Source organism: Paramisgurnus dabryanus, chromosome 9, assembly GCF_030506205.2.
Source record: "Paramisgurnus dabryanus chromosome 9, PD_genome_1.1, whole genome shotgun sequence".
In the NCBI taxonomy this organism is placed as follows: domain Eukaryota; kingdom Metazoa; phylum Chordata; class Actinopteri; order Cypriniformes; family Cobitidae; genus Paramisgurnus; species Paramisgurnus dabryanus.
The window spans coordinates 13,372,056-13,395,764 of record NC_133345.1 but is presented as its reverse complement, the minus strand read 5'-3'; the positions used below and the strand labels follow the sequence as shown (position 1 = coordinate 13,395,764).

Below are 23,709 nucleotides of genomic sequence, written 5' to 3'. Positions count from 1 at the left end.
AAAGAAAACCCAGCATTTTTAGAGAAGGCAAAGACTGTAAGTTTAAATCCCAGAGAATATACTAACTGATAAAAACATGCCATGGATGAACTGTAATTTGCTTAAGATAAAAGTGCCTACCTAGAATCCTAGAAGCAGGTTTTGGAAAAGCCTGATCATGCAGCTTCGTCAGTCTTTTTTAACGTGTTTTTAAGTAGCTGTTTACCCTCCTCTTATAACAGCTCATGTGGCAACCCTGTTGTACTGAGAAAATAAAGTGTTGTATTTTATTCAGTTTGGTAATCCGAGGGCTTTAGGCTAGTTGAAATCTCAAGCTGACCCTTACCGGCAAGCTCCTCTTTCTACGATAGCAAGCCAAATTTGTTTACTATTAATTTAATGTCATTAAGAGTGAATGGGCAGGTGACCATTTGAAAGGTAAATAGATTATGTGGTGCATTGTGGACTATCAGACAGGTGATGGCATGACTGACAGAGTTATTTCAACCTCAAACTATTTAACAAGTATACTGTAAACTGGTTTTAAAGGAAAAACTTGCTAACTTCTAATCTTCAGTCTTTTGGTTTAATTCACCTAAAATCTTTTTTTGCTGATCACCATTACTGCATTTCCTATTGACAATTAACAGTATTATTGTAATTGTGATAGACACTATGCATTAAACAATTATTTTTTTGTTCTTTCGCCCTCTGTGTGTACATAGTGACAATTTCTACCAGTACATACTTTGATGGGCTGTTGGTCACAGGTCTCTACACGTCCACCACTGTCCAGTCATCTGCAATCCCAGCATCCTCAGCTTTTGGGTTTGGTGAGTTTTAACCTCATTAAACACTTGCAGAAGTCTATTTCATTATTGCAAACATTTGTTTAAAACAAAGCAACATGTTCTATAACATTCCTTAAAACGTTTGTATCAGGAAGATTTCATATTTAAAAACAAAGAAACCTTTAAACTTGCAGTATTAAAGTGATTTAATCAATAAAATGTTTCGGTCCACTTACTTTTATCAGTTATTCGTCTACATACATACGCAGGATCTCTAAATTCTGTTAACTGCTCCACAAGTGCAATGTAACACTGTTTACTTCTACTCCCATTGTGTACAGAATAATGCCAAAATATAAGTAAATGAATTTAAACATATTTCCTGTGCGTATCAATACTTCTGCACACAACATTACCCCTTAACATAGGTGTACATACGATCTTTAAATATGTAAATTCAACAATATACCTTCTTATTCAATGTCTCTTATATTTATATTAATCCCATTTCTGTTCATATTTCTTTTACTTAATTGTCTTGTCATTGGCGTGAATGTGTGAACTAGAAGCTTCCATAACCACAGAAAATTCATTGTGTGTGCAAGCACACTTGCCAGTAAAGCTCTTCTGAGTATGTGTTTGTGTGCGTGTGTGTTTATATTGTGTGTGTGCGCGCATGTGTGTTATTACTGTCATTAAAATGTGTGTGTGTGTGTGTGTGTGTGATTGTGTGTGTGTGTGTTGCTGTGCCCTCATGAATAGCTGTCAGTCCCTTAGAGACTTTAGAAGCTCAGTAGCTGTGTGATCAGTCGACTCTTTGACTTCACTGACAGGCTCCCAGCAACACTCTTCACACACACACACACGCGCACGCACGCACGCGCGCGCGGGCACAAACACACGGCTCCCCCGTTGATGAAATTTTACATGTGCATTTGTGTAACACTGCACAGTAAAAATGTTGCCTCTTAACCCTCATGTCCACGTGTGCATGCATTGTGTGCTTTATTACTGTCATTAAAATTACATATAATGTCTGTACATACATATGTTCATATAATGAGTCAATAATTTTATCATCGATTCTTATTGATAATGTTTGGTCATGTGAGATGTTCATCTGTTTCCTTAAAACAATTCAGATTTTTTTTTAAATATCCAAGGCAACAGATCCAAATGCAGATTGTAATTTATTAAAACAAAGGAAACAAAATCAAAGAAGCACAACACCCAGAAACTCAACTTATACAAACATAACATTAAACAGTAGTGATGTTAGCGGTGACACCAAAGCTCCGATCCGTGTGTCAAAAAAATGAAAGATTTTTAACGAAACGTTGTATTGATGCTTGATTTTTTCTATCAAAATCACTTGACCAATGATGTCCGAAGCTTCGTTTCACATTTATCATTTATGGGTGGAGTATTAATGAATGTCCATGGCAACAAATGAGGGAACAGAATGGTGGGAAAAACAGAAACAATGGCAACAAACTAGAACTTCAAAATAAGAGCACAGGACTGTGAAAGCACGAGAAAAGCATCATGACATAGCCCCCACCCCCCACTTATGAGCAACTTTCAGATGCTCTTGAACCCCCTGCGGTCTGATTGTTTAGGGACACTGGAAGTTTTTGACATGCCTTTACATTTGGTCTTTTTTCAGTTACCTAAAACCTATTAGTGTCTACTAACACATAACCTTGCATTCGAAACAAACTAAGCTACAATAATATGTCTGATGTATACTTATGATGTTCGCATTGTTTTTACATTCAAAAACATTAAAAGCAATAAGTAATACGCTATTTCGTAACATGGATTAGTGGCTCTCTGAAGAACAGCTTCGTTTGAAGGGGCGGGCCGCATTGAAAACCTGGACATAAACACCCACTGCTATGATTGGACAGCTTCCCCGTCATTACACGTGGGGAAATGTTTTAAAAACATTAATGTGTAAAAATAGCAGCCAAACACATATATGTTTGAGCCACAAAAGATTCTGGGTGCTAAAGATGATACACATAAAGGACAATATGTATAGTAAAGTAGAAACACAACTTTAAACTCGACGTGACTAAACTACCGTATACAACACAGTAAGCGCGCATCAGAATTTAAACTGCAGCTGATAAATCCTTATGACTAACTGTGTATATTTCTATTGTGCTTGTGAGGTTGCTCTTATATACACGTAACGTTACATACCACAGTTATATGATAAAAAGCTTTGTTGAGTGTTTGACCCTTCAAACGCAAATTGCACACAGTAAGCGGGCATCAAAATCTAAATTATAGCTGGTAAGTCCTTCTTTACCACTAACTTTGTATAACAGTTAACACACGGATGTTACAGGACATATCAAGCGACCTCTTCTAACAAAGCAATAGTGAATCGCAGTAACTTAAATAAAGTTAAATGTTTAACTTACTGTGTATACTGCTGTGTCATTTTTGTCAGACCCAATATTAGTGGTGCTTTTAATCACAGTCTCTCTGCAAATCCAGCATCGACTTCTGAATCCGCGGTACACAAAGTAAACAAACACTCCCCACACGAGCTGGAACTGCTTCAAAAAACAAACTTTATCCACGCATTCCTAATGTTATGTTCTGAGCCTCACTTATCCAGTGTCTGTGTTCTTCCCATAGACGGTTCTTCCACAACCGAAAATGGGTTTCCATGGTTACTCTATCATAACAGATCACCGCGTCAAAATAAAAGTCTCTCAGAATTTGTATTATTTAAATATCATTTTGGTTACATTTGGCAATCTTTAAATACATGTTTACTGATTGTTGAGACACACGTGTGTCACGCGAAGCTGTGAGCGGGGCTACAAAAGTGGTCATTGTATTTGGGTTGGGGGAGGTGCTTCAATTCTACTTTGAAATCATATTTCTCTGAATTCCTCACTCAGTCGTAATACTGGCTTGGTGCCAAAAACTGTTATATTTCAGTAGCACGGACGTTTTCAGTTCTGAAATTTGCAGGATGTTCATTTAAGTATGATGACCTTTTATATAACAAATTATCAAGTTAAAATTGAGTATTTGATTCACCGCTCCTTTAACCATGGTTTTACTACAGTTAAAACCAAAAACCATAGTTAGTGTAGTAAAACCATGGTTTTGCTGATAGTAATCAATACACCAAAAAAACATGGTTACTACACTTTTACCACAATAAAACCATGGTTAATTTTCGTAAGGTGCACGCCATATAGAGAATTACTCTACTCGTGTCTCTTTGCTTGTAACAATGGCCAGCTGGGTGGAGCTAGAGACCAGGGAGGAGGTGCCGATAGCAAAAGGAACCAGAGAGGAGCCAGGGACCAGGGTACAGACATTTTTAGCTGGGACAAGGAACAGAGGATGTTTGGGAGCGGCCATCTTGATCAGGACAGGAGGCTCAGAGGACTGTGTTAACCGCTCTGGATTTGATTCATGGGCTACAGCAACCTCTGGGGGAACCATAGAGCAGAAAGTAGCTCAAACACACAAAAGGCTGTAGCCACCACAGGAAGAACTGCAGATAGTGGACAGACCTCTGGGACCACCAGGCTGGAGTCCAGACTCCTGTGACTTGAATCTTCAACGCTGCAAATGACCTGACATTTATATTGAAAACGCCGTGACTGGCATCCCTTACGCAAAAGAAGTATACTTCAAGTTCACTTTATTAAGTATACTTAAGTAATGTTGGAGTATAGTTTTAAGTAAACTTTATGTAGTAAGTGTACTAACATTTATGTTCTAGTAGTATACTTGTAAGTGTACTGCTTGAATACCGCTTGGGACTAAATTGACCCACTTTTGGTATATGAAAGTATACTTCTAAGTGTACTATAAGTGTAAGAGTAGTCAACTTTAAGTGTACAACTAGTGCACAATTAGTTCTTCATTTGTACTGCAAGTGAACTCATGAGTATACTAGTAGTTTTCTAAACTTATACTTCAAGTGTACATGCAAATGTTCTGATAGTGTACTCTTAGTAAACTAGCAGGTTACTAATTTTGTGCTGCAGGTATACTTCCAAGTGTTCTTTTAATATACTTTTAGTTAACTAGTACTTTACTAGTCATTTACTGAAAGTGTACATGCAAGTGTTCTGTTAGTGTACTCTTAGTAAACTAGTAGGTTACTAATTTTGTGCTGCAGGCATACTTCCAAGTGTTCTTTTAATATACTTTTAGTTAACTAGTAGTTTACTAGTCATATACTGAAAGTGTACATGCAAGTGTTCTGTTAGTGTACTCTTAGTAAACTAATAGGTTACTTATTGTATACTGCTTGTGTAACAAAGCACTTTGACACTAAGGATCCATCTGCAGGTTTTTATTAAACACACTCATATTCCAACAGGCAAGGTCAAACAACAGCAAACACAGCAATGTAGGGCAGGCAAATCTCGTAGTCATGAAACAGGCAAAAGGGTCAGGGCAGGCAACAAACATACTCATAAACCGGGTAAAACAGATAAAGATCAATAAATACAGATAGAATTCAGGCAGGCAAACCGCTCAGCAATGACAGCTGGTACAAATCAAGACTTTGCACTGTCTGAATGTTTCCAGAGAGTATAGGCTGTCCAATGAGTTTCAGGTGGCAGAGTAATCAGTCCAGGTATGAGGGATTATGGGAAATGGAGTCCAGAACGAAAGTTAATATTCAGGGGATTCAGCCATATATATAGATATATATACAACCTCAAATCAGAAAAAGTTGGGACACTGTAGAAATTGTGAGTAAAAAAAGGAATGGAATAATTTACAAATCTCATAAACGTATATTTTATTCACAATAGAATATAAAAAACATATTAAATGTTGAAAGTGAGACATTTTGAAATGTCATGCCAAATATTGGCTCAATTTGGATTTTATGAGAGCTACACATTCCAAAAAAGTTGGGACAGGTAGCAATAAGAGGCCGGAAAAGTTAAATGTACATATAAGTAACAGCTGGAGGAGGACCAATGTTTAGAAATAGGAATGTTGTCCCATTCTTGTCTAAAACAGGTTTCGAGTTGCTCCACTGTTTTAGGTCTTTTTTGTCGCATCTTCCTCTTTATGATGCACCAAATGTTTTCTATGGGTGAAAGATCTGGACTGCAGGCTTGCCATTTCAGTACCCGGATTCTTCTTCTACGGAGCCATGATGTTGTTATTGATGGAGTATGTGGTCTGGCATTGTCATGTTGGAAAATGCAAGGTCTTCCCCGAAAGAGACAACTTCTGAATGGGAGCATATGTGGTTATAGAACTTCGATAAACCTTTCAGCATTGATGGTGCCTTTCCAGATGTGTAAGCTGCCCATGCCACACACACTCATGCAACCCCAAACCATCAGAGATGCAGGTTTCTGAAATGAGTGCTAATAACAACTTGGGATGTCCTTGTACTCTTTAGTCCAGATGAAATGGCGTCCCAGTTTTCCCAAAAAGAACTTCAAATTTTGATTCATTGGACCACAGAACAGTTTTCCACTTTGCCACAGTCCATTTTAAATGAGCCTTGCCCAGGGAAAACGACTGTGCTTCTGGACCATGTATAGATATGGCTTCTTTTTTGACCTATAGAGTTTTAGCTGGCAACGGCGAATGACACGGTGGATTGTGTTCACTGACAATGTTTGCTGGAAGTATTCCTGAGCCCATGTTGTGATTTCCATTACAGTAGCATTGTATTGGTGCAGTGCTGTCTAAGAGCCCGAAGATCAAGGGCATCCTGTATGGTTTTCCAGCCTTGACCCTTGCGCACAGAGATTGTTCCAGATTCTCTGAATCTTTGAATGATATTATGCACTGTAGATGATGATAACTTCAATCTCTTTGCAATTTTTCTCTGAGAAACTCAGAAAACTATTTTTCGCTGCAGCATTGGGGGAATTGATGATTCTCTGCCCATCTTGACTTCTTAGAGACACTGCCACACTTTTTATACCCAATCATGTTGCCAATTAAGTTGCAAATTTGTCCTTTAGTTGTTCCTTATATGTACATTTCACTTTTATACTCTTATTGCTACCTGTCCCAACTTTTTTGAGCCAATATTTGGCATGGCATTTCAAAATGTCTTACTTTCTATAAGTTTATGAGATTTGTAAATTATTCCATTGCTTTTTTACTCACAATTTCTACAGTGTCCCACTGTAGAAGTATATATATATATATATATATATATATATATATATATATAATTTTTTTATTTATTATTTTTGTTTGATTAGCATACCTGCAGCACACAATTAGTAACTTACTAGTTTACTAGGAGTACACTAACAGAACACTTGCATCTACACTTTCAGTATGAGTACACTAGTTAACTAAAAGTATAGTAAAAGAATACTTGCAAGTATACCTGCAGAACAAAATTAATAACCTACTAGTTTACTTAGCCTGGTCCAACCAGACTCTCGTACATTTATTTCATTTGTACAGAAAGTCTGGCCACGCTCCATTGCAAAGCGTTACTTTCGTTAAGGAGGGTCCTCTGTTGAAAACTATTGGATCTGCGCAGAGTCACTCAGGATCTGCCATACGCAGTTGCTAACGTGTGGTCATGACGTATAGCATGCGCCGAAACCGGCCGGAAACAAGAAGTACGAATAATCAGACCAACAAAACTTAGCAAACTAACGTCATACAAACTAATGATATCCGGTTGACATCCGGTTTGTGACGTCACGCTGAACAGATCGTGCATCGTAGCTCCGTCGAGTTCATCATCTAAAAGCTTTTTTTTACCATCTTATTCCTATTTATATAATATAACTTATTAGTTTTACATAGGAATACTTTACCGTGAAGATTATTGAGCAGTACTACCACGTGAAACTATTTATCACTAATAAACACCCAGTGTTAGCATATAGCCCGCTAGCATCCACACGGTGGAGGCTAAAGCTAGCATTTTCCGATCTAATGGCGGATTCATCTGATATATGCTTTTCTGACCTATCCTCACCTGAGCGGGAAGCTGTGGAGGAGTTGTTTCCCAGTTTTAGCAGATCCAAGGCGAGGTACAGCGCCCACTTCACCCTGCCTTCCGACGTCCACAAGCGAGCAACAAACATGCATTCCACGCGATGCAGCTTCACGGACCGTGAACGACATGAAAGCGATCGGGAAGCTGTGGAGGAACCGCTGCCCGGCCTTCGCAGATTCGGCAAGCCAAGCATCACCCTGGCCCCAGACGTTCGCAGGCGACCGAGGCGTGTCACAACCGAACACCCCACGCGATGCAGCTCCGGGGACCGCGTTCGGGTAAACGAAGACGCCATCGCCAAGCATGAAAGCGGTAAGACTCCGCTTGTTATTGTAACATGTACTACTTGCCACATGTATAGTTTAGCTTCTGCTGTTAGCATAGAGGGGTTTACATGCACTAAGTGTATTGAAGTATTAAGGTTAACTGAGAAGGTTGCTGAACTAGAATCGCGCATCCGAACGCTAGTTGAGGATAGCAAAACCGCTAATGTTACTGTCGCAAATAATCTATCGAGCGAAAAGACTAATGGCTCGGTTCCGACATCAGATGCTAATATAAATATTACAAATACTGTATCGAGCGCGCATAGTGTTTATCAAAATACACATGGCTCGGTTCCGTCATCAGAGTCAAGTCGGCGGTCAAACTGGGTGACTGTTAGGCGGCATAGTCATATAAGCCGTCCTTCTAAGACCCATAACGTAACGACAATTTCTAACAGATTCGATCCCCTAAGGAGTATACCAGCTGAAACACCTTTTAAAAGTGCCCTGGTCATTGGAGATTCTATACTCAGGAACACTAACATTGAGGCACCAAACACCATAGTCGACTGTATACCGGGAGCCAGAACGTCTGACATTAGATCCAAACTTAAAGTGCTGGCTAATGCTAAGCGGAAGTTTTCTAAGATTGTTATTCACGCCGGCACGAATGACACTAGGCTCCGCCAGTCGGAAATCACCAAAGATAATATTAAGGAGATGTGTGAAATTGCAAAAACAATGTCAGACAATGTAATATGCTCTGGTCCCCTCCCCGCCAACCGGGGAGATGAAACACATAGTAGATTAGTGTCTCTCAATGGATGGATGTCAAAGTGGTGCCCTCAGCATAACGTAGGGTTTATAGACAATTGGAAGCATTTCTGGGGAAGACCATTTCTCTTAACCCGAGATGGCCTTCATCCGTCATCGGAAGGAAGTGCTATACTCACTAAAAATCTGATCAATAGTCTTAATTCTGATATAGTCTGACTATCCAGGGCCCAGGTCAGGAAACAGACGGATCGGCTTAACCGTCCATCTGTTAGCTGCTGTGATATGTCAAGACCACTTATATCCCAGCACTTCGAGTCAATCTTACCGAAATATCAGCACATTTCAACTGTATCTGTTCCCCGAACAAATAAATACAGGGCACCGCTTGTTACATCTGGTACAAATCTGATTCAAATAAAATTAGAAAACAATACATTAACAGATGAATCTCGAATCTTAAAATTCGGCCTTCTTAACATTAGATCGCTTACCAATAAAGAACCTATTGTCAATGAAATAATTACAGACCAAAACTTAGATGTACTCTGTTTAACAGAAACCTGGCTTAAAGCAGACGACTACATTAGTTTAAATGAATCCACCCCACAAGACTACTATTATAAACACGAACCTCGATTAAAGGGGAGAGGGGGTGGTGTAGCTACAATATACAACACAATGTTTAAAGTAAACCAAAAATCTGAGCTAAAATTTAAATCATTTGAAGTAATGTTGTTAAATATGGAAATAACTGATCGTAACCACAAACAGCTTTCTTTTGCTTTAGCGACAATCTATAGACCACCGGGCCACCATGCAGATTTCCTTAAAGAAATAGCAGAGTTCCTATCTGAGCTTGTAGTCACTGTAGATCAGTGGTTCTTAACGTTATTCCTGGAGGCCCACTGCCCTGCATGTTTTGTATGTCTCTTTTATCTGGCAGACTCAGTTCAGTTCATTGAGATCTCTTCTAATGAGCTGATGATTTGAATCAGGTGTGTTAAATAAGGGAGACATACAAAATGTGCAGGGCAGTGGGCCTCGAGGAATAACGTTAAGAACCACTGCTGTAGATAAAGCTCTTATTGTTGGTGATTTTAATGTCCATGTGGACAACCCAAAAGACGCATTAGGACGTGCGTTTATAGATGTTCTAAATTCTCTCAATATTAGACAAAACGTGACAGGGCCAACGCATACTCGTAATCACACATTAGACTTAATTCTGTCACTCGGACTCAATATTAATGACGTCGAAATATCACCTCAGAGTGATGCAGTTTCTGACCATTACCTTGTGTCATACACTGTACTTCTAGATAGGATCACTCAATCTACAACATGCTACCGACTAGCCAGAACAATAATTTCCACCACTAAAGATAGCTTTATTAGCACTCTTCCAGACCTGTCTCAAATGAAACATGTAGCAGATAACTGTGACGATCTAGATATTGAAATAGAAAACCTAAACAATGTCTGTTCTAACACATTGGATGCCGTTGCTCCCATTCGAAAAAAGAGATTCAAAGAAAAACCGCCAGCTCCATGGTATGACCATCACACAGCAGCCCTTAAAAAGGCAGCTAGAAAAATGGAAAGAAATTATAGAAGCACAAAGTTAGAAGTATGGCGCGCAGCATGGAAACAGAGTGTTAAACACTACAGACAGGCTATTAAAACCGCCAGATCTACATATCTTAGCAAGCTTATAAATGAGAATCATAATAACCCTCGTTTCCTCTTTAGCACAGTTGCGAAACTGACTAGAAACAAAGAACAAACAGAAACCAATAGTAAACTTCAACACAATAGTAACGACTTCATGAACTTCTTTTCTAACAAAATTTCGGCTATTAGGGAAAACATCGTAGCTACCCAGGCAGCCACCACTCTACCCATTAGTTCACTTAACACTAGACTACCATACGAACATCTTGATTCATTTAAACCTACTACAATAGATGAGCTCTCTAAACTAGTCACATCATCCAAATCATCGTCCTGTATATTAGACCCCGTTCCCACAAAACTACTTAAAGAAGTATTCCCTGTAGTGTCAACCCCGGTTCTAAATATCTTTAACTCATCGCTAGAAATAGGATACGTTCCAACAGCTTTCAAACTAGCAGTTATTAAACCGCTGATTAAAAAACCACAGCTTGACCAAGGAGAACTTAATAACTTTAGACCAATCTCAAATCTCTCTTTTCTTTCGAAAATATTAGAAAAGGTAGTGGCAAGCCAGTTACGCACATTCTTGACAAATAATAGTACATATGAAAAGTTCCAATCAGGATTCAGGCCCCACCATAGCACAGAGACAGCGTTGCTTAGAGTTACAAATGACCTCCTATTAACATCCGATCGTGGTGAAATCTCAATTCTTATATTACTAGACCTTAGTGCAGCATTTGACACAATAGACCACAGAATCCTACTCAATAGACTAGAAAACTATGTTGGTATCAGTGGTCAGGCGCTAGCCTGGTTTAGGTCATATCTAACCAATCGCTATCACTTTGTTTATGTAAATGAGGAAGAGTCATATCACTCCCTGGTTAAATACGGTGTACCGCAGGGATCAGTTTTAGGTCCTATCCTGTTCTCGTTATACATGTTACCCCTAGGAGACATTATCAGGAAACATAACATAAGTTTTCACTGCTATGCGGATGATACCCAGCTTTACATCTCCTCGCATCCCAGCGAAACACACACGTTTTCTAAGCTAAAAGACTGCATTAGCGATGTTAGTGACTGGATGGCACATAACTTTCTTAAGTTCAACTCCAATAAGACAGAGGTACTTATTAATGAACCAAATCGCTACAAACATAATATGTCAGATTACAAATTGCACATAGATTGCTGTACTGTGGTGCCTTCTTCCACGGTTAGGAACTTAGGTGTGATGTTCGACAGCAACTTATCCTTTGATAGTCATATCGCCAACGTCTGCCGCACAGCATTCTTCCATCTTAGAAATATCTCAAAAATACGCCATATACTGTCTACATCTGACGCAGAGAAGCTTATTCATGCTTTTATGACCTCTAGAATAGACTATTGTAACTCGCTACTCGGGGGATGCCATTCAAATCAGGTCAACAAGCTTCAGCTAGTTCAAAACGCTTCTGCAAGGGTACTTACTCGATCTAAGAAGTATGACCACATAAGCCCAATTCTGGCATCTTTACACTGGCTACCAGTTAAATATCGCATCCAATTTAAAATATCACTAATCACCTACAAAGCTTTAAATGGCTTAGCACCCTCATATCTTAGAGAATTACTATCAGAATACAATCCATCACGCACACTACGGTCGCAAAATTCTGGCCTATTGATTATCCCTAGACTATCAAAAGTGTCTAAAAGTGGAAGATCCTTTTCCTACTTAGCCCCTAAGCTCTGGAATGATTTACCAACCGATGTCCGAGAATCAGACACAGTCTATCATTTTAAATCTAGACTTAAAACTTTTCTCTTCAACAAAGCATTCGCATAATTTGTCTAGTAAAGGTTCTTAACTCGCAATAGTTATTTTCACGGAACAAAGCACTCACGGTCATAACACAGACCAACCAAATAAATAAATAAAAACCTTTTCTGCATGAACACTTATGAATTGCATTAAATAGTTTGCCACCGTTTGCCACTGAACCTGCATTAACGACGACAGTGGGGCTTCCGGCCTTAGTCAAACGGGTTGGCACGTATGGTCGGGTTGCGATTTTGGTGCTTTCGTGTGTCTTGTGAATAGTATGCCATACAGACCCGTTTGCCACTGAACCTGCATTAACGACGACAGTGGGGCCTCCAGCCTTAGTCAAACGGGTTGGTATGTATGGTCGGGTTGCATTTTTCGCGCTTTCATGTGTCTTGTGAATAGTATGCCATACATACCCGTTTGCCACTGAACCTGCATTAACGACGACAGTGGGGCCTCCAGGCTTAGTCAAACGGGTTGGCACGTATGGTCGGGTTGCGATTTTGGCGCTATCGTAAGTCTTATGAATAGTATGCCATACAGACCCGTTTGCCACTGAACCTGCATTAACGACGACAGTGGGGCCTCCAGCCTTAGTCAAACGGGTTGGTATGTATGGTCGGGTTGCGTTTTTCGCGCTTTCGTGTGTCTTGTGAATAGTATGCCATACAGACCCGTTTGCCACTGAACCTGCATTAACGACGACAGTGGGGCCTCCAGCCTTAGTCAAACGGGTTGGTATGTATGGTCCGGTTGCGTTTTTCGCGCTTTCGTGTGTCTTGTGAATAGTATGCCATACAGACCCGTTTGCCACTGAACCTGCATTAACGACGACAGTGGGGCCTCCAGCCTTAGTCAAACGGGTTGGCACGTATGGTCGGGTTGCGATTTTGGCGCTATCGTAAGTCTTATGAATAGTATGCCATACAGACCCGTTTGCCACTGAACCTGCATTAACGACGACAGTGGGGCTTCCGGCCTTAGTCAAACGGGTTAACACGTATGGTCGGGTTGCGATGTTTTTTTTGGCGTTTTCTCCTGGTCCTGTAAATGGTATACAATATAGACCCGTTTGCCACTGAACCTGCATTAACGACGACAGTGGGGCTTTAGGCCTTAGTCAAACGGGTCGTCAGGTTTCATTTTCTCTTAAAGATCGGAAGGTGACCCTTATTTACCATATATACCCTCGCATTGGGCCCCCAATTTGCTAAATCCTCAACTGTGGATAACATAATTATGCCGCAATATTTAGTCTGTCTGGAACTAAGCTGAGTTAAACCACATCACTGTGTGACACTTCAATACATGTGAACGGCCGCTACGCTAATACGATTTTGTTTTTCTCTCCCTGTCTCGTCCTCGACCCGAGGACGAGACAAACAGACCCAGTCCCGGTAGATGTGAAAGTCGGCACACCATTGATCTACTGGCTGTCCTTCAACGTTATGCCCAGCTGATACCTGACCAACGATCACCGGCAGAACCGCTTAATCTCCGCTAAATCTCCATTTCCGTTCTCCCAAGGGTTTTTCCCTCCTAGGACTTATTTTTCCTCGGATAAAAGCCTGGGGTTTTTTTTCTCCTAGGGGGTTTTTCATCCCGGGGAGGCAGCCTTTTTGGGCTTTACCTAGCTTCCTCTTCTATACGTTGCTTTAGTAATACGTGCAATTATAATATTGAGTCATAGCCGCCGCAAATTTAACTGCTCATGCTATCATGTATTTTGTTGTGCTATCTGTCGTTTTCTGTGCTTTTCACTGCTTCTATTTATGTAAAGCTGCTTTGAAACAATTGACTTTTGTGAAAAGCGCTATATAAAAAAATAAATAAAATTGAATTGAATTGAATTCTTGCTCCGGCTTTAACTTCTGTATATTCGGCAGCTTTGCAACAACGGACCGAACAGCTTTTCTCATGTCTTTCTCCGCTGCCATTACTGAACTACAACTCAAACTGACGCACGACCTCAACGTAATCATTTTTAGCCAACACCCTCTGTTCGCTGATTGGACATGCAGATTTTTGAAAACAAAACTGTACAGAGCAGTCCCAGACGTACTGCTGAAACGAAATGAATATTAAGCAGAAGCACGTAGGAGGGCTGTAGTTTACTAACACTAAAGATTCTCCATAAAGATAATATACATTTTTACACTACATATACTTACTATATATAAATTTACTTAAAATATACTGTTTCTAAAGGATGCTAAATAATGTATTTTATAAATATGCTGTCAGTGCATTATTATAATGATAACTTTAACAGATAAAGAATACCTAAAATAAACTTTAAAATAAGTTCAAATTAGTATACTTTAAAAGTTGCACAGAACTTTAACTCCAAGTATATTTTTTTAAAGTATACTTTTAGAAAATATACTAAATTATAATTATGTTGAAATATGTCAAAAGTTTAATTGTAAGCAAATATGTTGTAAGCATACTTTCAATATATTCAAAGATGGTACATTTCTTTCTAAGTATATTTGTAATGTACTATTGCAAAGTTAAATATACTAGAAATACAATAAAGTATATTTATTTTTCACCAGGGCTATTCATATGGCTTTTTGCAGCTTTCTTGATGTAGCTTTCGTTGTTGCATTTTTACTTTATACTTTTAAGTATATGTCAGTAAACAAGTATAGGCCAAATATACTTAGACATTTCGGTCAGTATAGGTCAAGTATACTTTAGTACAATTTAAGTATATTTCTGAGAAGTACCTAAAGTACATTTTAGAGAAGTACATAAAAAGTAAACTGAAAGTATACTTTCTTATTTTAAGTTTAATAAAGGGATTTCGTAAGGGATTGCATTAATAATGACAGCGCTGCGACTGGCATGACAGGTATAGCAACAGCACTGCAACTGGCATGACATTGATAATGACAGCACTGGCATAACACGTAAAACGACAGTGCTGCGGCTGGCATGACATTTATAACAACAGCACTACCACTCCCTTACGAAAAAGAAGTTTATTGAAGTGTGCTATAAGTATACTTTTTTTAAACTTAAAATAAAAAAGTATACTTTCAGTTTACTTTTTATGTACCTCTCTAAAATGTACTTTAGGTACTTCTCAGAAATATACTTAAATTGTACTAAAGTATACTTGACCTATACTGACCGAAATGTCTAAGTATATTTGGCCTATACTTGTTTACTGACATATACTTAAAAGTATTAAGTAAAAATGCAACAACGAAAGCTACATCAAGAAAGCTGCAAAAAGCCATATGAATAGCCCTGGTAAAAAATAAATATACTTTATTGTATTTCAAGTATATTTAACTTAGCATGTACCAACTTTTAATATATTGAAAGTATGCTTACAACATATTTGCTTACAATTAAACTTTTAATATATTTCAAAATAATTATAATTTAATATATTTTCTAAAAGTATACTTTAAAAAAATATACTTGGAGTTAAAGTTCTGTGCAATTTTTAAAGTATACTAATTTGAACTTATTTTAAAGTTTATTTTAGGTATACTTTATCTGTTAAAGTTATCATTATAATAATGCACTGACAGCATATTTATAAAATACATTATTTAGCATCCTTTAGAAACAGTATATTTTAAGTAAATTTTGAAAGTATATGTAGTGTACAGTACAAATGTGTATTATCTTCATGGAGAATCTTTAGTGTTAGTAAACTAGTAGGTTATTAATTTGGTGCTGCAGGTATACTTGCAAGTATTCTTTTACTATACTTTTAGTTAACTAGTGTACTCATACTGAAAGTGTACATGCAAGTGTTCTGTTAGTGTACTCTTAGAAAACTAGTAAGTTACTAATTGTGTGCTGCAGGTATACTTGCAAGTATTCTTTTACTATACTTTTAGTTAACTAGTAGTTTACTACTCAACTTTACTTTAAGTGAACTTAACATCATACTATATATATATATATATATATATATATATTGCACTTAAAGTACAATAAATTGTTCCTGTGTATTAATTTTTATACCTGACATATACCTTAATTGTACTTTCAATTTGAAGCTAAATCTTTCGTATGCTATCAGTGAGATAATCAAACAATGAAAAAAGAAAAAATATATATATAATGGGACACTACAGTGGACACTGTAGAAATTGTGAGTAAAAAAGGAATGGAATAATTTGCAAATCTCATAAATTTATATTTTATTCACAATAGAATATAGACTATCTCTGCCCATCTTGACTTCTGAGAGGCACTGCCACACTTTTTATACCCAATCATGTTGCCAATTAAGTTGCAAATTGGTCCTTTAGTTGTTCCTTATGTACATTTAACTTTTATACTCTTTATGCTACCTGTCCCAACTTTTTTTGGAATGTGTAGCTCTCATAAAATCCAAATTGAGCCAATATTTGGAATGACATTTCAAAATGTCTCACTTCAACATTTGATATGTTATCTATATTCTATTGTGAATAAAATATACGTTTATGAGATTTGTAAATTATTCCATTCCTTTTTTACTCACAATTTCTACAGTGTCCCAACTTTTTCTGATTTGAGGTTGTATATATATCTATATATATGGCTGAACCCCCTGAATATTAACTTTCGTTCTGGACTCCATTTCCCATAATCCCGCATGCCTGGACTGATTAATCTGCACCTGAAACTCATTGGACAGCCTATATAAACTCTCTGGAAACATTCAGTCAGTGCAAAGTCTTGATTTGTACCAGCTGTCATTGCTGAGTGGTTTGCCTGCCTGCTTATCTATCTGTATTTATTGATCTTTATTTATTGATCTTTATTTGTTTTACCCGGTTTATGAGTATGTTGCCTGTTTCATGACTATGAGATTTGCCTGCCTTACATTGCTGTGTTTGCTGTTGTGTGACCTTGCCTGTTGGAATATGAGTGTGTTTAATAAAAACCTGCAGATGGATCCTCAGTGTCAAAGTGCTTTGTTACACAAGCAGTATACAATAAGTTACATACTAGTTTACTAAGAGTACACTAACAGAACACTTCTGCATGTACACTTGAAGTATATGACTAATAAACTACTAGTTAACTAAAAGTATATTAAAAGAACACTTGGAAGTATACCTGCAGCACATAATAAGTAACCTACTAGTTAACTAAGAGTACACTAACAGAACACTTGCATGTACACTTGAAGTATATGACTAGTAAACTACTAGTTAACTAAAAGTATATTAAAAGAACACTTGGAAGTATACCTGCAGCACACAATAAGTAACTTCGAGTTTACTAAGAGTACACTAACAGAATATTTGCATGCACACTTGAAGTATAAGTCTAGAAAACTACTAGTATACTCATGAGTTCACTTGCATTACAAATGAAGAACTAATTGTGCACTAGTTGTACACTTAAAGTTGACTACTCTTACTCTTATAGTACACTTAGAAGTATACTTTTATATACTAAAAGTGGGCCAATTTAGTCCCAAGCGGTATTCAAGCAGTACACTTACAAGTATACTACTAGAACATAAATGTTAGTACACTTACTACATAAAGTTTACTTAAAACTATACTCCAACATTACTTAAGTATACTTAATAAAATTAACTTGAAGTGTACTTCTTTTTCGTAAGGGCTGGCTCTACGGGGATAACAACAGCGCTGCAATTGGCATGAAATTGAAAACGCCAACACTGCCACTGGCATAACAGGTATAACGACAGTGCTGTGATTGACTTGACATTGATATTGACAGCGCAGTGACTGGGATGACATGTATAACGACACACCTGCAACTGGCATAGCCGGTATCACAACAGTGCTGCGATTGGCATGACATTGATTACGACAGCAATGGAACTGGCATAACATTGATTACGACAGCAATGGAACTGGCATGACAGGTATAATGACAGTGCTGTGAATTGGCGTGACATTGATAATGACAGTGCTAAGGCTGGCATGACATTTAGAATGACAGTGCTGTGACTGGCAAGACAGGTATAACGTCAGTGCTTCAACTGGTATGTGTCAAGGTTTTTGAACACAAGACACGAACCCAAATGCGGACGTTAACAACAAAAAGGAATTTATTAAACAAACAGGGTAAAACAGAAAAAACAAAACCCACGAGGGGGCAAAACAAGACAAGGGAAACACGACACTAAACTGATACTAAACTTAACAAAACTAACAATAAACTTTTCCAAAACATTAAACAGACTAAGACTAAGAATTAAATGAACAGTCACAAGCAAACCAACAGGATATGCGACAGGACGAACGTGCACAGAACAGCAAACACAAGGACAATAAATAGGGACAAAGTAAATTACATACACCTGGAAAATAATCACAAGTAAGGGATCGGGGAAAAAGTGACGAGACCCGGGAAATGCGTGGTCAGAATAAACCAATACTAAAACCACACATTTCCCACATAGAACATATGTACTGTCAGAACCCTGCCATGCTAAACTAGATCTAAATACCAACAAGGATCTGGCAGGATTCTGACAGTACGCCCCCCTCAAAAGGCGGCTACTAGACGCCCTCAAGGGGGAACACTAAACACGGTACATGACAGACTGGATACAAGACAAGAACCACGAGAACATAACAAACACTAACAGGGGCAAACAGGCAATAATAACAGTATGATTGGGGTGAGACAGTAAAAATAACAAACAAGGGAGGGGGGTGGGGGAACACAAAAGTTCATAGGGGGTGGTCCAGGGTGGGAGGGTGGGGAAGGAGTCCGGGTGGATCTAAAGTAAGTCCTGGGAGGGGCATGGCAGGAAGGTGCAAAACCTGTCCGGGGTTGCGCTGGCTGCGCACACGGCTGGGGCTGCGCTGGCTGCGCACACGGCTGGGGCTGCGCTGGCTGCGCACACGGCTGGGGCTGCGCTGGCTGCGCACACGGCTGGGGCTGCGCTGGCTGCGCACACGGCTGGGGCTGCGCTGGCTGCGCACACGGCTGGGGCTGCGCTGGCTGCGCACACGGCTGGGGCTGCGCTGGCTGCGCACACGGCTGGGGCTGCGCTGGCTGCGCACACGGCTGGGGCTGCGCTGGCTGCGCACACGGCTGGGGCTGCGCTGGCTGCGCACACGGCTGGGGCTGCGCTGGCTGCGCACACGGCTGGGGCTGCGCTGGCTGCGCACACGGCTGGGGCTGCGCTGGCTGCCCACACGGCTGGGGCTGCGCTGGCTGCCCACACGGCTGGGGCTGCGCTGGCTGCCCACACGGCTGGGGCTGCGCTGGCTGCCCACACGGCTGGGGCTGCGCTGGCTGCCCACACGGCTGGGGCTGCGCTGGCTGCCCACACGGCTGGGGCTGCGCTGGCTGCCCACACGGCTGGGGCTGCGCTGGCTGCCCACACGGCTGGGGCTGCGCTGGCTGCCCACACGGCTGGGGCTGCGCTGGCTGCGCCGATGGCTCTGGGCGCTGCGTCGGCGGCTCTGGACGCGCTGGCGGCTGCATCGGCGGCGGCTCTGGACGCGCTGGCGGCTGAAGTGGCTGGGCTGGCAGGACAGGAAGCTGAGGCTGGACAGATGAAGGATGTGGGGGAGATGCCACCACTTCTTTCCTCCTCTTCTTCTTCCTGTTCCTGGGTGCAGAAGGTGCAGGGGAGAAAACAGGAGTAGGCGTGGATGAGGTAGATGTGAGAGAGGCCCCCAGGGTCGGAGAGGCCGGAACTGAACTCACCAGCCTTATCGACCCCGTGATGAGACCCCTGGGGGCCGATAGCTGCGGGCCGACTGTCAGCTCCTCATCCCGGGACCGTTGCTGTCGGTTGAGACGGTCCACCATCTCCCAAAACGGCATAGAAATGAGATCCGCACGTTCCGAGACAGGAGGAGGGTTATCAAGGCCGGCCAGGAGGTATCTATTAACCATCCGGTCAGAAAAGCAAGCCCTTCTATCCAGGACCTTCTGGGCATAGCTCCGCACATCAAGTCCCTTCTGTGGTGGAAAGAACCCAAACCCGGAACGTGACTCAGCGGTAAGGGCATTCCACCAAGCTGGGTTCTCGGCCATAGTCCGCTGGGTTCTGTTTTGGCACGTTCGTTCTGTCAAGGTATTTGAACACAAGACACGAACCCAAATGCGGACGTTAACAACAAAAGGAATTTATTAAACAAACAGGGTAAAACAGAAAAAACAAAACCCACGAGGGGGCAAAACAAGACAAGGGAAACACAACACTAAACTGATACTAAACTTAACAAAACTAACAATAAACTTTTCCAAAACATTAAACAGACTAAGACTAAGAATTCACTGAACACTCACAAGCAAACCAACAGGATATGCGACAGGACGAACGTGCACAGAACAGCAAACACAAGGACAATAAATAGGGACAAAGTAAATTACATACACCTGGAAAATAATCACAAGTAAGGGATCGGGGAAAAAGTGACGAGACCCGGGAAATGCGTGGTCAGAATAAACCAATACTAAAACCACACATTTCCCACATAGAACATATGTACTGTCAGAACCCTGCCATGCTAAACTAGATCTAAATACCAACAAGGATCTGGCAGGATTCTGACAGTATGATATTTATAATGACAGATCTGCAACTGGCTTGACAAGTAAACCGACAGCACTGTGACTTGCATGACATTGATAACGACTGATGATTGTTAAGCGTTTGGTTAAATAAAAAAATGCAACAATAATTTTTTTTAGCAAAGAATCAAAACCTTTTATATAAATTAATGATAAATAATCAAATTTTTCTTGTAATTTATATAGAAGTAAAAACTGTTTAATTTTAGAAGATTTCGAAATGAAACAATCTTTTACTTGTTATTAAATAATATTTAAATATTAAAAATTAATACTTTGAACCACATCATAAATATAATTTGAGAATAAACTACTACATTTGACTGTTTCTCTCTCTCTCTCTCTCTCTCTCTCTCTCTCTCTCTCTTTCCTAGCTTTCTGTCATAAAGACCACTTTTTTAGAATGCACTTTCAGTTTCTGTTCAATTTTTTAAGATCCTGTGAGTAGAAGAGAAAGGGCTCTTAATGGAAAGAGGTGAACCCTAAAAAGCTTTATATGGCTCAGTTTGAAAGCAAAACTCCTTCAATGAAATGTTCTAAAAGCCTACCTATTCAACATAGACCATCATGTCATCTGATTTCTATAAGCCATCCATGCAGGCAGTAGTGACCCAAATGTTGTTGAAAAAAAAACATGTCACTTACTGGCATCATTATTCATATTTTTTTATTATCATTTAGCGCCTGTTGGCATGAAACTGTCAGAAACAGGTTGTGTTATGTTCCAGAGGATTGTTGTGTGCTAAGGGAACGTCAGATGTGACTGTTCTCCAAGGGTCTGCCACTGTCCCACCTGTCTCGATGGCTCTGTGTCTCCACTGATGCCTGTGTCAATGTGATGTCTCCAACAGCCAAGGCTGCCCTGTACTCCAAAGGGAATGCTGGGGTTTGTGGGCATCAGAAATTAGCACAAGTCAAATCACATTAATTAATTTTGAGCTCATACAGTAAGCTGGGAAGTCACGTCAAATTAAACATCAAATTAGTGCTAATATTTCCCAGGAGTGCCTGCTTGAAAGCGCTTTGGCTGTGCCAGGGATTAACCTGACCCTGTGGCTCATCGTGTCACTTTTGACATTGTTTTTTCTTCAAATATTTTTTTTCTATTTATAGATTCTTATTACAGTTTTTCTTGGTTGCTTAAACACATTTTTTGAAACTATGCCTCATATTCTCAAAACAGTAAACACAATTCCATAACGTCTCGCACTATTCATTTTCAGGTCAAAATGAGGCTCTACACTCAAAACCATTCACTCTTACTGAAAAAACAAACTTTTCCCTCAGACAACACACACAAGCTTTCAAAAACACACACACTACAACATAGTCTTACACACTGGTGCAATAAATTCAAAACAATATATCCCAAACTGGTAAGTTGCTTGTGGGCTTCAACATCCTTTCTTTGTTCTGAGTCGACCAGAGAATCTCATCCACATCAAAGGCTATATAGGTCCTAGAAAATCATTGAGGGTAAAATCCTCTTGCATGATCGATCCACCCCTGGCATTCATCACTGATATGTCTATCTGTATGGAAGGCAATTTTATGCATTTCTTTACTCCAGTAGCATAGTCCAACAGTGTATGCACACTTAAGTTACTGTACAGAGCAGTCTTACTGTAAGTACACCTGTCTGTTTCCTCCCTAAAGGCTCTGAAGATGGAGGCAACAGTGAACGACTCAATTTAGGCTTTACTCGTTGCTCAGCCTCCCTCATAGTCATACCATGGACAAGGACATGGTCAACTAAAGTGGCCTCGAATTTCATCTGAGACTGCTTGTCACCCTGTCCTTCGTCTCCCTCCTCCTCTTCCTACTCCTTTACCGTGTCCTCTCCCTCCTCCTTCACCATGTCCTCCTCCTTTCCCTCCTCTTTTGCCTCCTCCTCTTTCTCTTACAGTTTTTCTCGGTTGCTATGACAGATTTTTCAATACTTTTAACAAGTTTCCAAAACTCTTAACGCAGCAACACACCTTAAACACACAACTTGCAAAATCATTAATTTCATGCTCAAAATCACAAATTGTAAAGAAAACTCTAAGACTGTTTACAAAACACTGTAAACATGTCCCAGAATCAACTAGTTATGCCAAATCACCAACACATGTTCTCTTCCAATATAAACATTTAGTCAATCAGAACACAATGTCATAAAAAAACACAAACATAAGATGGAAAAACCTTACTTATTTTATGTGTCAATCTGTCCTGAGTTTTGCACTGTTTTTTGAAAACTTGTTTATATTTTTGTTTAGTTGGGTTTAGTAAATGCGTGCATTATGTTTGTTTTGCTGCAGAAATTCAAGACAGAACTAAATCATCCATCTTAGAGTACAGTTTATGAAAAAAAGTAGACAGACAGAATTGCTACAGTAAAGACTTTACAGTATTTACAACAGGACATTACTGCAAGATACCAAACATATTCAATATTACTGCCATTTACAGTAAAAAGGTAAAAATAACAGAAAAATCCACTGAAAAATAAAGTAAAAATGAAAATCTCATCATCTAATCTATTGCGTTTTTATTTGGCCACATGTTCTCATTCACATCACACCTGATATCTTTTCTGTCAAGGCATCTTGGGCACCTTTGCCATGTATTCTCCACCCCTGACATTGTTCAGGTGTGATGTCTGGGAATGCACCATCTATTGCATCCAGGTGGGACTGGAGGAAAACCTTCCCCTTGTCCTTGTGGTCTTCTGTTGACTTGTGCAGACAAATATCGGTAACACTTTACGGTAATGGTACATGAATTATCATGAATTCATGTATAAATTCATGCATGAAATATGCATTTATTTATGCATTAATATCTCATGAATCATCAAGAACTAACACGAGTTCAACGTCTTTCATTCATGAC

At 39.7% G+C, this 23,709-nt stretch overlaps 1 protein-coding gene across 1 annotated transcript in view; it reads left to right on the top strand.

Annotated features, from left to right (window-relative positions):
* The window catches only part of reln (reelin), a 379,183-nt gene that overhangs the window by 71,385 nt on the left and 284,089 nt on the right, over nt 1–23,709 (top strand). Inside the window, exon 2 of the mRNA XM_065275748.2 lies at nt 705–812. Coding sequence (XP_065131820.1) covers nt 705–812 — 108 coding nt within the window. The remainder of the gene's footprint in view (nt 1–704; nt 813–23,709) is intronic.